This window comes from Elgaria multicarinata, chromosome 1 (assembly GCF_023053635.1).
Source record: "Elgaria multicarinata webbii isolate HBS135686 ecotype San Diego chromosome 1, rElgMul1.1.pri, whole genome shotgun sequence".
NCBI lineage: Eukaryota > Metazoa > Chordata > Lepidosauria > Squamata > Anguidae > Elgaria > Elgaria multicarinata.
Window position 1 is genome coordinate 117,133,589 of NC_086171.1, and position 14,750 is coordinate 117,148,338.

The window sequence follows — 14,750 nt, forward strand, 5'->3', positions numbered from 1 at the left end:
TCAGCACTGCAGTGAGCAAATTTAACCATGAAATATTCATTGTTTTAATGTTTTTAGACATTTTTTGCAGCAAATTGCAGGAGGAACAGAGCACGTGAAATGAATGCATGTCATTCCCGCTTTCAGTTAATTTTGTGACCTCCGAACCCCAAAAATCTGGATTGTTAATAGGTTAAACAACCCAGAGTTAACCCAGCGACAAACCATGGGCAATTGTTGGAGCTTAAATATAGATTTCAAGATTGTGCTCACCCATGCTTATTCGTGTCTGGAACGGAAAACTGACCAAAATTCTCATAAGTGAAATGTATATAAAGTACCACGTGGAATTCCTTTTTCTAAAACAATATCCAAACTTTCCTTCATGAGCAGAAATCACTGTAACATGTGTGGACATTGTCTGCAACATATAATTACATATGGCTTACAGTTGAAACTGTTCATCCTTGGATTGCATTGAATTTACCTTGTCTAAGAGGCCTTGCAGCCCTTGCTCATCAGCCTTTATTTCATCCAGGAGATTGCAAGTATATCTATTGTAAATACAAATTTAAGGATGCATTTGTGCTCTTTTTACGACAGACTATGTGATGATTTCTATGTGATTTTTTTATAGAAAAGTGTAGTATTGTGAGTTAATGTGGAGTTGTCCTGCACAACTGAAATGTGTTTAAGTTTAAACTTTCTAGTTTGTATTGTTCTTTTGATCAATTAATGGAATAAATTTTATCATTGCCACTCAAATTTGCTATTCATTCTCAGAGCAGTTTGTAGTGTTACAAAGACATTTTATTTACAAGGATTTAGGGTTTACTTGTATCTATTTAAATGAGGGGATATTAACCGCTTTCTAGACTTTGAAACTTTTCTTAACTTTGTAAAGTTGACTGGTCAGCTGCTGCAGTTGTAGGCGTGGTTTGGTTAGGTATTTTTTCAAATAACATAATTCAATAGGTATTTCTCTTTTTTTTTTAAAGACAGTTGATCCTTGATGGTCAGTGGGATGAGGTTCTTCAGTTTATCCAGCCTCTTGAGTGTATGGACAAATTTGACAAGAAAAGGTAAATTAATAGTAATTTATCAACACAATTGCATAGTAATGTAAGAAAAGTTATGGTTGCAATCCTCCTTATCCCATCTATGCAGGAGTGTCAGCTATGAACCCCAAAATCTGGTTCCCCCAGAAAATCTTAGTCACACTTTTGGGTTACAAACTTTAAGTCATTTATAGGTGTGAACCTGACACATCCAGTCAAGGTTCCAAGTTGGGGGTTGTATCCCCCCAAATATCCAGAAAACCTGGGCTACCACCTATAATTGTGTACTTGATACATCCAATTAGGATCCTCACGCACTACCACAAAGAAACTTACACAAACAGTTTTGGGGACATTTTATTACCCAAACTAAATTATAATGTGTATCAGGATAGTAAAATGTTCCACACGGTTTCAATCCTCTTTATCCCATTTATGAAACCTTACAATTCAGAGTACTCATAAACTGCATACGGTTTTTAAACTAATGTTAGAATTGTGTATTCAGCTGTGTGTCCAGCTGTACTACCTTCATTCCCACAAACTCTTAGCAATTTAACTCTGTATAAATAACAATTAGATTCATTAAATAAATAGCAACAAAATAGAAGTACTTGCACTAAGCTGTCATTGTTGTGATCAGGGAATCACAGTACTATAAATGGTAGAAATGATTTTTCAAAATTCCAGGAAGAGATGTCTCTGTTAACTCTTGTCATCTTGTACTAAAGTTCACATTAATGTATGTTATTATTCCTACCTCATTTATATTTTTATTTTCTTGTGGGCAGGTTTCGCTATATCGTACTGAAGCAGAAGTTTTTAGAAGCCTTATGTGTAAACAATGCAATGTCTGCAGAAGATGAGCCTCAGCACGTAAGACCCATCTACCCCAACTTATAAAATACAAATGTTTTCTGATTTTTAGAAGGGGATAGCAAATCAAATATTATTTCCAAACATTCATGGTCTTGCCCTTTTGGTTTAAGTACTAAAGTTAAATATATAGCAGGGAGATGTGTCTTGACAATGAGAAATAAAGTATCACTTAATACAGTGATCTCCAAGACACTACTGTATCACAAGAGGGGCTGAACTGTGCCATGTAAAAGTAAGCTGCCATTTGGATGCATCTGCTATGAATGCATGTTGGAGTAAGAAAGCCTCTCCTCCATCTGCCAATATTAATATCTTTTTCAGAGGCCCTAATTTGGGTCCCTCTCCCTACTGAAATGAGGCTAGTGATGATCTCTGATAGGGCTTTGAATGTTTTTCCCAGGGAGGCTCACCTGGTACCAAGCCTGATAACTTTTTGTCACCAGGTTAAGTCCTTATTAGCTGCCCAGGCTTTTAAAGTTAGAGTTCTGGCTTTGAAGTGTGTGTGTTTTTACTTGCTATTACTTTTTTATTATTGTTGTTTTATGCTTGGTTGTATTTTCTCTATTTTTAACTGTGAGCCACCCTAAGCACTTCTGTGTGGGATATAAATAAAATAATGGGCAGTGACGTCATCCTTGGGGGATGATAGGAAGGCTGCATTGCAATTCCCTGATGTGGCTCAGAGGATAACAGCATATCAGAACACAATATTAACAGGAGTTGTGGTTGCAAGGAGAATGACAACCAAATTGGGGGTGGGGGTGGGGGCAGGGGTTTGAAAGAGTGGAAGGTCTCTCCAATTTTAATCTAGGTTTGAAAAAAGTACCCTATGTATCAAACCTTAATGGTTATTCAAAAATCTTTTATTTGTGTTTTGTGTGAATTTTGTTTTAAACTTGACCTAGGAAAATCTGTGTCAACACCAGGTCTCGTAGGAAAATGTAACACAGGGCTGCATTTTATTGAACTGTAGTTGTGTTTCCATATGAAAGGATGGGCCAAGCTCCTAAAAAATGAAATTATTATTAAAGTAGATGAATAGCATAGGAAAGTATCTAACTGTATCTTTATGCAGCTGTATATGATAAAGCAAATGTAGTCTTAAATAAGCAAGGATACTCTCTTTCCACCCCCCAGATGGAATTTACAATGCAAGAAGCTGTGCAGTGCCTACATGCTCTAGAAGAGTATTGTCCTTCTAAAGATGACTACAGCAAATTGTGTTTACTTCTCACATTGCCTCGTCTGACCAATCATGCAGAATTCAAAGACTGGAACCCCAGCACTGCACGTGTTCACTGTTTTGAAGAGGCTTGTGTCATGGTGGCAGAGTTCATTCCTGCTGATAGAAAACTTAGTGAGGCTGGATTTAAAGCAAGCAACAATCGTTTATTTCAGCTTGTAATGAAGGGGCTATTGTATGAATGTTGTGTGGAGTTCTGTCAGAGTAAAGCAACAGGAGAAGAAATTACAGAGAGCGAAGTGTTGCTCGGCATTGACCTTTTATGTGGTAATGGGTGCGATGACTTGGACCTTAGTTTGTTGTCATGGCTTCAGAATCTGCCCTCTACTGTTTTTTCTTGTGCTTTTGAACAAAAGATGCTTAATATTCATGTTGATAAACTCCTAAAACCTACAAAAGCCGCCTATGCTGATCTCTTGACACCTCTCATCAGCAAACTTTCTCCTTATCCATCATCACCCATGAGGAGGCCTCAATCTGCTGATGCTTATATGACACGTTCCTTAAACCCTGCTTTGGACGGACTCTCCTGTGGATTAACCAACCATGATAAGCGCATCACAGATCTTGGGACAAAAGCATCTCCCATGTCTCACTCCTTTGCTAACTTCCATTACCCAGGAGTACAGAATCTTACTCGAAGTCTAATGCTGGAGAATACAGATTGCCACAGCATTTATGAAGAGTCACCTGAGCGGTAAGTTACCCTTAACCACACTTACTTAAAGAAACTAGATCTTCAAACTGCTTTGCAGTATAACATGTTAAGATCTCCATTTCCTTATATGTTTGTATAAGAATATAATAGGAAATGATGTGTATAATGTTATTTATTATTTACTAGGGAGGCTGTGTATGAAGTTTGGTCCCGATCCTACAAATTTCCAAGAGTTTATTTGTGCCACCCCATTTTTGCTGTACCTGGGGGTTTCACACAGGCTTTTGAGGGTGCATCAGGTGACTCTTGACTAAGAGAGGCTGTGTATGAAGTTTAGTTCCAATCCTGCATTCTTCCAGACTTTTAGAGCCACCCCCCCCCTTCCTCAGGGTAATATGGGAAGCACTGAATTAGCCTGTCCACTTTCACTGGGAGATTGTGGAAGATTAAAACAGGCTGCTACAACATTGTCAATGGGTGAAACAGTGCCACTTACTGGGGCAGGACGATTACAGCAGGGCAGGGGGATGAACCAGATTGCGCACAGTAGCTTAATAAGCTATGCACAGTGGTTTATTTGTCTGATCGAGGGGCGGGGGGAGGAATAACACAGACCTATTTTCAAAATAAGCTACTGTGAGTAGCTTATTAACCCATCATGGCTTAAAGTGATGTCCATACCCAGCCATTGACAGTTATTTATTATTTCTAAAGCACCATCAATGTGCATGAGAGCTTTGCAGTGTAACAAAAAAATAGACAGGCCCCTTGCTTTGAGCAGCATCAAATTTGACAAGGTAGAGGCAAGACAAGGAGGAATAATGGAGGTGAAAGTCACAGGAAGAATATATACTTAGGGTTGGTTTCAGGAGGCGTGAGCACTAAGAACATCATCATACGGGGGGGAATCACATTCACTTACCGCTGCTTCTCCTCCCACACGTTTGTCCCGCATTACTTCCTCTTTTGAAAGAGGAAGTAAACAACATGCACGTAGCCGATTCAGTGGGCCGTTATGATCCCACAGCTTCTCCTGCACACAGCAGGAGTTAGCGACAACATCTGTCTTTAAAAATAAGTCAGACTTACTGTGGGGGGTGTTGTCGCACGAAGAAAGCTAGAAGGGGCGGGAGGCAGGCGTCGTGAGAAGGACCTGTGAAAATCCATGAGTGCCCATTAATGAGTGCACCATAAAACGCTTGTCTGATGGAGCACTAAGATTACATTAGACTTTAATTTGTATGCTAGAGTATTTGTGTTTAGTGCACCTTGCAGTATACAAAATGGCAACAATAACAACAATGCATTAAAATATATCCAAGTCAATGTGCATTTCGTTAATTTTATGTAAACAACCATTGCCAATGCATAATACTTCAATAGCTATTTATTAAAAAATGTGATACAATATTTGAAGAATAATTCCATTTAGTTAAAACCCCCACATAGTTATTAAGCACCTGAAAAGGCAGTAAGCTGGGAGTTTCCAAAAAACCAACAAGCTGATTTAGCAACCTTTCTCAAACCAATCTTTCTCCCCTATCTCTCACATGGGGCAATCTTCCAGATCTTACCCTATTCCATACACCATGGGCAATCTCCTTCCTTCCCTGGGACTAATTTAGAAATGAGATGTGAGGATGGATTTTAAGGAAGAAAAAGTGGTGGTATAATGTATCTCATATGCCTAATGATAATGGAACTGGAAGAATGAAGGTCAGGGGCTGGAATATAGTAGGAAATAGATGGGTGGGCAAAAGCCTTGGAGAGCTTTGAAGGTAATGATGAGGTGTTTGTGCTGGATCCAGGAATGGTCCGAAGTTGTAAGGCAATGGATGCAGTGTAGGAATGTAAGGAAGGCAATATTGCATGGTGTGTTGAACATGGAGAAGTGGCATGACTTGCTGTTTGTCTGAATTCAGGGAGCAAAGGTGGGTTGGTTTTTTTTAAAGCTTCTTGCTTGATGAGCAGGAAGAAGTGGTATTGCCAAAGAATATGGAGAGTATATGAGTTGAATAAGGCTAGAGAAAGGCTTCGAAAGGTACTGCATTTAAAATGGTGAAATTATTAGGCAGGCTGAGGAGATGCAGGATGAGAAGTGTGTATGAGCTTGGTGTCATCAGTTTATACATAGTATTGACACCTATGGGATTTGATGAGATCACTCGGGGGATAACATGTAGAGAGAGAATAAAGAAGGGTATTTTTCAGGCAGTGAGAGCGATTTTTGTGAAGATAGTTTTAGTGGAGTATAGTGGGTAGAAGATAGATTCAAGAGAAGGTCTGGAGGAAAGGAAGTTAACATGAGTGTTGGATAGATGGGAAATTGGATCATAATTAGAGGGGTAGAAATTATTATTATTATTATTATTATACAATGGGGCAATGGGGGGAGGGGATGGACAGTGGCATGTTTGAATGCAGTTAGGAAGGAGCTCAAGTTGAGGAATAAGTTGATGTTGTGGAAAGGAGAGATAATGGCAGAAGAAACAGCAATCACGGTTCTTTCACACTACATGTTTATTTCATTACTTATGTGATATCTTCATGATGTTAAATTCTGAGGTTTCCCCATATTCCCTCTTTTTCTTTGGGAGTTCACAAAATCTGACTTTTTAGAGAGAATGGAATAGCAGCATGACCTCTATAGGCGAACTTTACTTTAACACTGCTTTTCAATCTTTTTGAAGAGGTATGTGTGCAGTTTTGATGTGTTGCGTGATGATTCAGGTGTCTAAGCCTTTTGCCACTCCTCATTGCTTTGTCATGCCTTCGCTATTATTTTTCCAGTCAGTGTTATTTCAACAGAATGCTTATTTCTAAAATCACCTTTTAAATTTATGCTAAAACACTTCTTCATTTATATTTTAAATCAACTAATAAAATTGTGTGCTCAGCTACATTGTCTCTCCCTCACCCACATGGCTGTCTAATGCCCTCTAGTGTAGATGGAACACAGCAGCATGTATATAAATATGTCTTAATAATAAAATATAAATTTTAAAATTAGGCATTTTAGAGATGTCACTCACACAAGGTCAGTACAAAATTGGTCATGGGTATTAAGGCTGATAATAGGAACATCAACCCAATCCAAATCTTCTACACATTGCTTTCCTTGAGTTGTTCGGTGGCATTGAAGGATGATACCAAATTGAGAGGCTGAGTCAGGGCTGGAGATTAGAGGGGCAAATTGTTCAATGGGAGATCAGGGCAAATACGTCAAGAGCTGAGGACAGGGTGGGTTGAAAGTGGAAACTGTGAATTCTAAGTAATAGGGGGAAATGATGAAAATAAAGGGGGGAAGTTGTTCAGCACTTCTTTTGTCTTCTTGTACCTGACTAAAAACAACCTTGCAAATAAATGGACCTGCCATGGCTATGAAGCTGCAATTCTATGTGCACTTACTTGGGAATAAGCTCAGTAAGGACAGTGGGACTTAGTTCTGAGTAAAGATTCACAGGTTTGGGTTTTTAGGGTTAGATGTTGGCTTTAAATTACAGGTTTAGAATAACTCAGTAAAAGCTTTGTAGCTTTGGCATTTTGATTTGCACTTTTAAGTGTGATTTTTGTAGTTGCCTAAACTAATTAATTAGGTTTAGAAGCTGGGCTAAAAGAACTTAGGAAATTATTGAGGGCTGGGGCAATGAAAATGTACCATCCAGTTACGCAGGAAATGCAGCAAGCGGGTCTCCCCTTTCTTCAGTATTTGCTGGTATGGCATATTTTCAACAAATTGCTGTACAAATATTTGAGAGGCTGCCCACAGTTTGAAATTCTGATATGCTCTAACATGTTTAGGGGGTTATTGAGTAGATTATATAAAATGATTGCTAAAATGAAGTGGACCAGTATGAGATTAAATGGAAAGAGGACTTTTCTAGGAGGATTCTATTAGAAACATGGAAATGGATTTGGACGTATGTACCTTAAGTGATGATCTGTAGGGATTTTAAAGAAAATGTGTATAAAATGATTTGCAGGTGGTACTTGATCCCCCTGATACTGATTAGAATATATTTTGTACTGCATGGTAAGAGTTGGTGGTATGGTTTGAGAAGAGCAGATATCTATCATATTTTCTGGACTTGTCCAAATGGAATTAATTTATTTATTAAACACTAACTATAAACATTATGAAAATGTTTAACATTAAAAACTTAAAGCACCTTTTTCTGGTTCCCTATATCCGTGAAAGATGTGACACTCCTGTGGATTCTCAGCACTCATTTGGCAATGAGACTGTGTGCCAGAACTCAGTTCCAGAAAAAGAGCCAGCAAATGGAACACAGGCTCAAGGATCAGCCAAGCAAGAAAAAAATGAGGTAATGGGCTTTTTTTTGGCTTCCAAATAATGAGGGCCTTTGAATTTTCATGCTTTGATTAATGAATATAACAGACTGTCTCCTATAATGGGAACTCCTGTGCAACATGGTCATTTTGGAGCTTATTTTTCTTTAGTAAATGTCCTTGCTACGCAGTGTGCTTTCCACATTTTGATTCTTTTGAAACCAAATATATTTATAATTTTATATAGAAGTATTTATGAATGTATTTATTTCTCAGGATGACTCACACAATAAAACAGGCTTAAAACAGTTGAAAAACAATCAGTAAACTAAAATGCTTGGGACAAATGTCTGGCCCCCAAAAGATAACAGTGTGGATGCCAAGTGAGCCTCTTATGGGAGGGCATTCCATAAACAGGACAGCAGAACTGACAAGGCCTCCTCTCTTATGGCCACCTGCCAAAGTTCTTTCGGCAGAGGCACTCAGAGGAGGACTTCCAAAGATGGTCCAAGCAGGTACATATGGAAGAAAATATTCCTTTATATCCTGTGGCACAAAAACCACTTGAAGCTTTAAAGATCAACACAAATGCTTTGAATAGGGCCCAGAAACAGACTGGAAGCCAGTGAAGGTGATGAAGCACTGGTGTCACATGATCATATTGACCAGTCCTAGTTAGTAGCCTAGCAGTTGTATTTTGGACTGGCTGAAGTTTCTGAACCTTTTTCAAAGATAGCCCAACGTACAATGCATTGCAGTAATCTGTGAGAGGTTAACAGAGAAGTGATGATAGAGATTGTTGCTGGGCTATCTCTGTCCAGGTACGGTTGCAGCTGGTATATCAGCCTAAGCTGATAAAAGGCGTTCCTAGGCACCAAGGCCATATGTGACTCAAGGGACAGTGATGGATCCAGGAGCACCTCCAGACTGCATACTGAACCCTTCAGAAGGAGTGCATCCCCTTCAAAACTGTTTGAACATCACTGAACTGGGCAGACAAATCATCCACTCACAATACTTCTGTCCTAATTTGCCCCTTATCAAGTCCATTACCCTGGTCAGGCACCAATTCAAAACATCCACTGCATCACTTGGATTTGGTGCAAAGGAAAGGTAAAGCTGTGTGCCATTTGCATATGGAAATCACATCAGCCTATGCCACCAGATAACCTCCCCCAGCAGTTTCATGTAGATGTTAAACAGCATGGGGGATAAAACTGATCCCTATGGAATCCCATGACATTATTGTCACAGAACAAAGCAGTAATCCACCGGCACAGCACCATATTCTGAAAACAGCCATCTAAGTAGGAATAGTGCCACTGTAAAACAGTGCCCCTTTTCAGACAGCCACTGAGAGTTACAAGAGAACCAGCAGGATTGCACTCCCTCTATGGTGTCTCTTTCTCTTGGCAAAGGTCATTCCACAGGGCAACAAAGGAAGTTACTGTCCCAAAACCAGGCCTAATGCTGGATTGAAATAGATGTAGAAAATCAGCTTCATCCAAGCGTGCCTGAAGTTCATAGAATCATAGAATAGTAGAATTGGAAGGGGCCTATAAGGCCATCGAGTCCAACCCCCTGCTCAATGCAGGAATCAAGTTGATCACTAAAGGTGTGAATTAAAAGTTTCATGTAGAAATACCCTAAATGGGCAGCAGAGCGGGAAAGAGAGATGCACAATCCAGTTGAAGGTCCTCCAGTTCACTCTCAGATGAATAGAAATGCACACAAATACCGTATGCTTCCATGAGGTCCTGCACAAATAGCCCACTGGAAAACACAGATAAGAGAAAGACAGCTTCCCCTCCTCTAAAATGGTACTTTTCAGGGAGTGTGAGGAGCAATGGTATCGTCCCGCAAATGTCACAGACTTTTTTTTTATTCCTCAGCTGAGGCAGCAAGTGAGGTGTGGGAAAGTCTCTTCATGTTCCAGCTCAAATAATGATCGCTGTGATTGTTGTTGTGGGAGCAACTAGTTCCTGCTCTTCCCTTTACTTAGCAGCGAAGTGAGCCTTGACAGATCAGTGCTGTTTTTTTGCTTTTAGTCCAGCAGCATCTCAATCAGTCTGGTGGGATTCACATTCAGTCTAGGGCAGTTGTCTACCAATGTGAAGAAACCCTTAAATAACCTAAACGAACACTTGACCCTGAGGTTGTAATCCTATTCATGTTTAGACTGAACAAAGATCCACAACTCTCAGCATCCCCCAGCCAGTTGCAAGGTGTTTTTCTGACTAAATATGCATAGGATGGCACCCAGAATCTCTTTTATTTCCCCTTGCCATTAAAAAAAGAAAGAAAGAACCCTATCTCTTTGGCTTGCCCTGATTCTCCTTCCCAAGCTCACCAGAATGTCCAGAATTGAAGACATACGAAGGAGACCAGTCCTCTTTCTCTGTGCTGCAAGCACTTGCTGTTGTTGTTGGTTTAATTTTATTTTTAATTTATACAATGGCGTTGGTTGAGGATTGCCTTTTCCCAGATCAGCATGAGACAAGTTGTGACTATGGCGTATAAGCTGTCCTGCCAAAAATCTGGGAAAGGATAAATGACAATGAGTGTTCTTGGTATGCTCAGTGAGGCTGCATTGTTCTTCTTCGTGGTCTCTATGCATCACACATATGGGCTTTGCGCCTGCGCAGAGACCAGACCGGAACCTTCTATAGCTGAGTGGAACGTTTTTGGCGGGAACCCCTCCCCCACGCTACCGTGCATGTCCATGGGGTTCCCGCCCTTACCTCAGTTCTTCTTCGTCCGCCATTGTGCACAGACCTGTTTAACCGAACCTCTAGCGTTTTTCTTATTAACTTTATTTTCTCTTTTACGATCTTCTTCGTTTTTCGATCTTTTTCTAAGACTCTTCTTACTACTTTTCTTATTTAAAAAATAAAAAAATAAAAAAATATTGTAGATATTTTTCCTCAGCGACTTCGGTCGCGTGAGGCCTGTATGGCAGCTGAAGCCCCGTTTACGAAGTGTGTGAAGTGTGGGGCCAAGCTTCCACCTATTGACGGACACTCCCTCTTTGTCCTTTGTTTGTGCTAAGGCCATATCGTTGAGGCCTGCCATCATTGCATGTCGTTTACAAAACAAACGAGGAAAAGCAGAGCTGACGACTTCCCTCCATCTTGGGGGGAAAAAGCTCTCAGAGCCACGGAGGCTCCTACTATGGATAAAACGGCAGTCAGTAAGTCCGTTACCGACAAAACGGCAGCCAGTAAGACCGTTGATGACCGTTGCACTGAGGTGCCTGAGAATTCCAGAGCGGCTAATAGGGCTCAGATACCCCTAACGCCTGGACGGTCACTGGTGAGTTCCGCGGCCAGGAAAATCTCCAAAAAGGCCCGGACTCCCAATCTTCGACGATCGACAAAACGGCAGCCAGTAAGTCCGTTGATGACCGTTGCACTGAGGTGCCTGAATATTCCAGAGCGGCTAATAGGGCTCAGATACCCCTAACGCCTGGACGGTCACTGGTGAGTTACGTGGCCAGGAAAATCTCCAAAAAGGCCCGGACTCCCAATCTTCGACGATCGACAAAACGGCAGCCAGTAAGTCCGTTGATGACCGTTGCACTGAGGTGCCTGAATATTCCAGAGCGGCTAATAGGGCTCAGATACCCCTAACGCCTGGACGGTCACTGGTGAGTTCCGCGGCCAGGAAAATCTCCAAAAAGGCCCGGACTCCCAATCTTCGACGATCGACAAAACGGCAGCCAGTAAGTCCGTTGATGACCGTTGCACTGAGGTGCCTGAATATTCCAGAGCGGCTAATAGGGCTCAGATACCCCTAACGCCTGGACGGTCACTAGTGAGTTCCGCGGCCAGGAAAATCTCCAAAAAAGGCCCGGACTCCCAAATTTTCTTCGGAAATGGAGCGGCGGAACCGGCTAGGAGTCACTCTACTCCTCCTGCCATACCGACCGCTTCGATACCGAGGCCTCCCTCGGTATCGAGATTCCAGCCGCTACCGATGGCTACGGTACCGACACACCCTCCCAGTCTATCGGAGGGTGAGTTGCGGGATTCGGTTTCAGCGGCCTCTTTCCGAGAGCCTACCAGGCCGTGAGAGGTTCAGGGACTAATCCCTCTACCGCCTTCACCAAGGCACATTCCAAGGCGTCAATGGGAAGGAGCTTCTCAATACTCTTATCCCCAATCAGTATGTGGCGACTATGAATGGGATCGATATCGCCCACTTCCAGGGTGACCACCAGTACCCTCAAGAAGAGTATTATGCGCACCCTTCGTTGCATCATCTACCGCTGCCTCCACCGCCCGCCCACCAATGTCCACGGTGTCGACGCCTCGACACCGTACACAGCCATCGGCATCGACTGCCGCGGTTACCACGATACCGACGGAGCATGTAGACCTCCAGGTGGTTACAGTATCCTTGCCTGAAGAAAATTATTCATCGGATTCTGAATTGGGGTTGTCGGCTACTCCATCGATGCCTTCACCATAAGATGAGGTTCATGACAACGACCCTTCTTCCCCTTCCGACGATATGGTCAGATCTTCTGACCATATGCTTAGAATGCCTCAGGCATTAGGACTGGTGATCCAGCACCACATGCTTTAAAGCAAATGGCTCAATTATTTTGGAAAACACCGGCTATGACTCAAGCCACATCGTAAAGGCTAGAGACCCTCTATCGAGTCTAAGAAGAAAATGTACAGTTTCTGGTCCAACATCCCAAACCTAATTCGATCGTAGGGAGTCGGCTCAAGGCCGCTCACAGAAGGCACATTCTGCACCCGTGGACAGAGAGGGCAGAAAGTTGGACCTTACGGGCCGGAGGATTTACTCCTCTGCTTCTTTGGGCATCAGCCTACGAGGCTACCATGGCACGATATCAGCTCTTCCTCTGGGAGAAAATAGGATCACTATGTGAACATCTCCCAGAGGACAAAAAAGAGCGGGCATGAGTCTTCCAAAGTGAAGCTTCAGCCATAGCCAGGCAGCAAGTGTCGACAGCGCGACACCAAGTTGACTGCCATTCCAAGTCGATGATGGGACCCGTGTCCTTGAGGAGACATGCTTGGCTCCGTTCCGCTAATCTGGCTCATGACACCAAAGCCAGGATTGAGAACATGCCTTACGATGGCGAGGGCTTGTTTAATAGCAAGACGGACAAGACCTTGGACTCTATATACAAGGCTTGCACAATAGCCAAGAAAATAAGTTTCTCTGCTCAGCCTGCCCAATACAAGCTGAGACGGTGAACAAGACCGCCTGCTCAACAACAACAGCAGCGGCCCTACTATCAAAGCCAACAGAGGCAGCAACAACAACAACTCCAGAGTAAGCGGCCATATCAGTCTACATTTCAACAAGACAAGCGTCAGCCTGACTTCACCAAGAAGCAGCGAGTTTGACTTCTTTGTCCCACGTCCACCTCCCTTTCCCCATTACCATCAATGGCAGTCAATAACATCAGACTCCTGCGTGCTCACTATCATCAACTCGGGGTATGCCATCGAGCTCGATGTCCTTCCTCCTTCTTCGGGGGTGAAAGTAACGGCGCCATCCCTTCCTCTGCTTCCGGAGGTACAGACCTCTGCTATCGAAGAGAGCCATCTCTCCCGTACCCGCAGAGGAACTCAACCAGGGTTTTTTCTCGTGCTACTTCACGGTCCCGAAGAAATATGAGGTCTTCGGCCGATCATGGACTTAAAGCAGTTAAACAAATTCATCATTCCAAGGAAGTTCCGTATGACAACGGTTACTTTTATTCTGCAGCTCCTACACTTGGACGATTGGCTTCTGGTAGCGGACAGCAGTTGCACGCTCCAGAACGACATTTCAACCACCCTCAACCTGTTGGACTTGTTGGGTTTGTGGGTCAACGAGGAGAAATCCATCTTGACCCCACATCAGAAGCTCGACTTTATAGGGGTAACCCTATCGTCTCGAGATGGGAGAGCATACCTGCCCTCGACTAGAGTGAGCACCCTTCAAGATTTATCCATCGCTACTGAGAGCCGCCGAAAGGTTTCGGCATGGACAATTCAGAGGCTATTAGGCTTGATGCAGTCATCAGGTTTGCAAGACTTAGAATGAGAATATTGCAAGCCTGGGTTTTAAGAACTTTCGATCTTCGAAACACTCCTTCGGTAACGATCACGACGGATGCATCGTTGATCGGATGGGGAGCACACTGCGACTCCCTCACAACTTAGGGCCGTTGGCCTCTTTCCCAGAGGGAACATCATATCTACCACCTAGAACTGCTAGCGGTGGAGAATGCAATAAGAACTTTTTCACAATTGATCGAGGGCTGAATCGTCCTGATCGCAACAGACAACACCACAGTAGTGGCGTACATCAACAGACAAGGTGGGACAAAGTCTCATCCTCTGAATCGATCGGCACTCAGGATTTGGAACTGGTGCATAAAGAGAAATACTCACCTGACGGTGACCCATGTAGCGGGCAATGAAAACGTCATCGCGGACGCCCTCAGCAGGTCTTTCCACGTCGACCACGAATGGGAGCTCGATACCGAAGTAAGAGGCGTTCTCTTTCGGTACTGGAGCCTCCCTGCTGTCGATGTCTTCGCTACCGAAGAAAACGCAGCTTGTTCCAGGTTCTGCAGCAGAGCAGGAAGAGGAAAGCACTCGCTAGGAGATGCTTT

General features: G+C 42.7%; 1 protein-coding gene across 3 annotated transcripts in view; it reads left to right on the forward strand.

Moving 5' to 3' along the window:
* The window catches only part of WDR47 (WD repeat domain 47), a 47,775-nt gene that overhangs the window by 17,038 nt on the left and 15,987 nt on the right, over positions 1-14,750 (forward strand). For all 3 annotated transcript variants that reach the window (XM_063135345.1, XM_063135337.1, XM_063135355.1), the window contains exons 3-6: positions 978-1,061; positions 1,829-1,913; positions 3,054-3,856; positions 8,016-8,142. In XM_063135345.1, the coding sequence (XP_062991415.1) occupies positions 978-1,061; positions 1,829-1,913; positions 3,054-3,856; positions 8,016-8,142 (1,099 nt within the window). The remainder of the gene's footprint in view (positions 1-977; positions 1,062-1,828; positions 1,914-3,053; positions 3,857-8,015; positions 8,143-14,750) is intronic.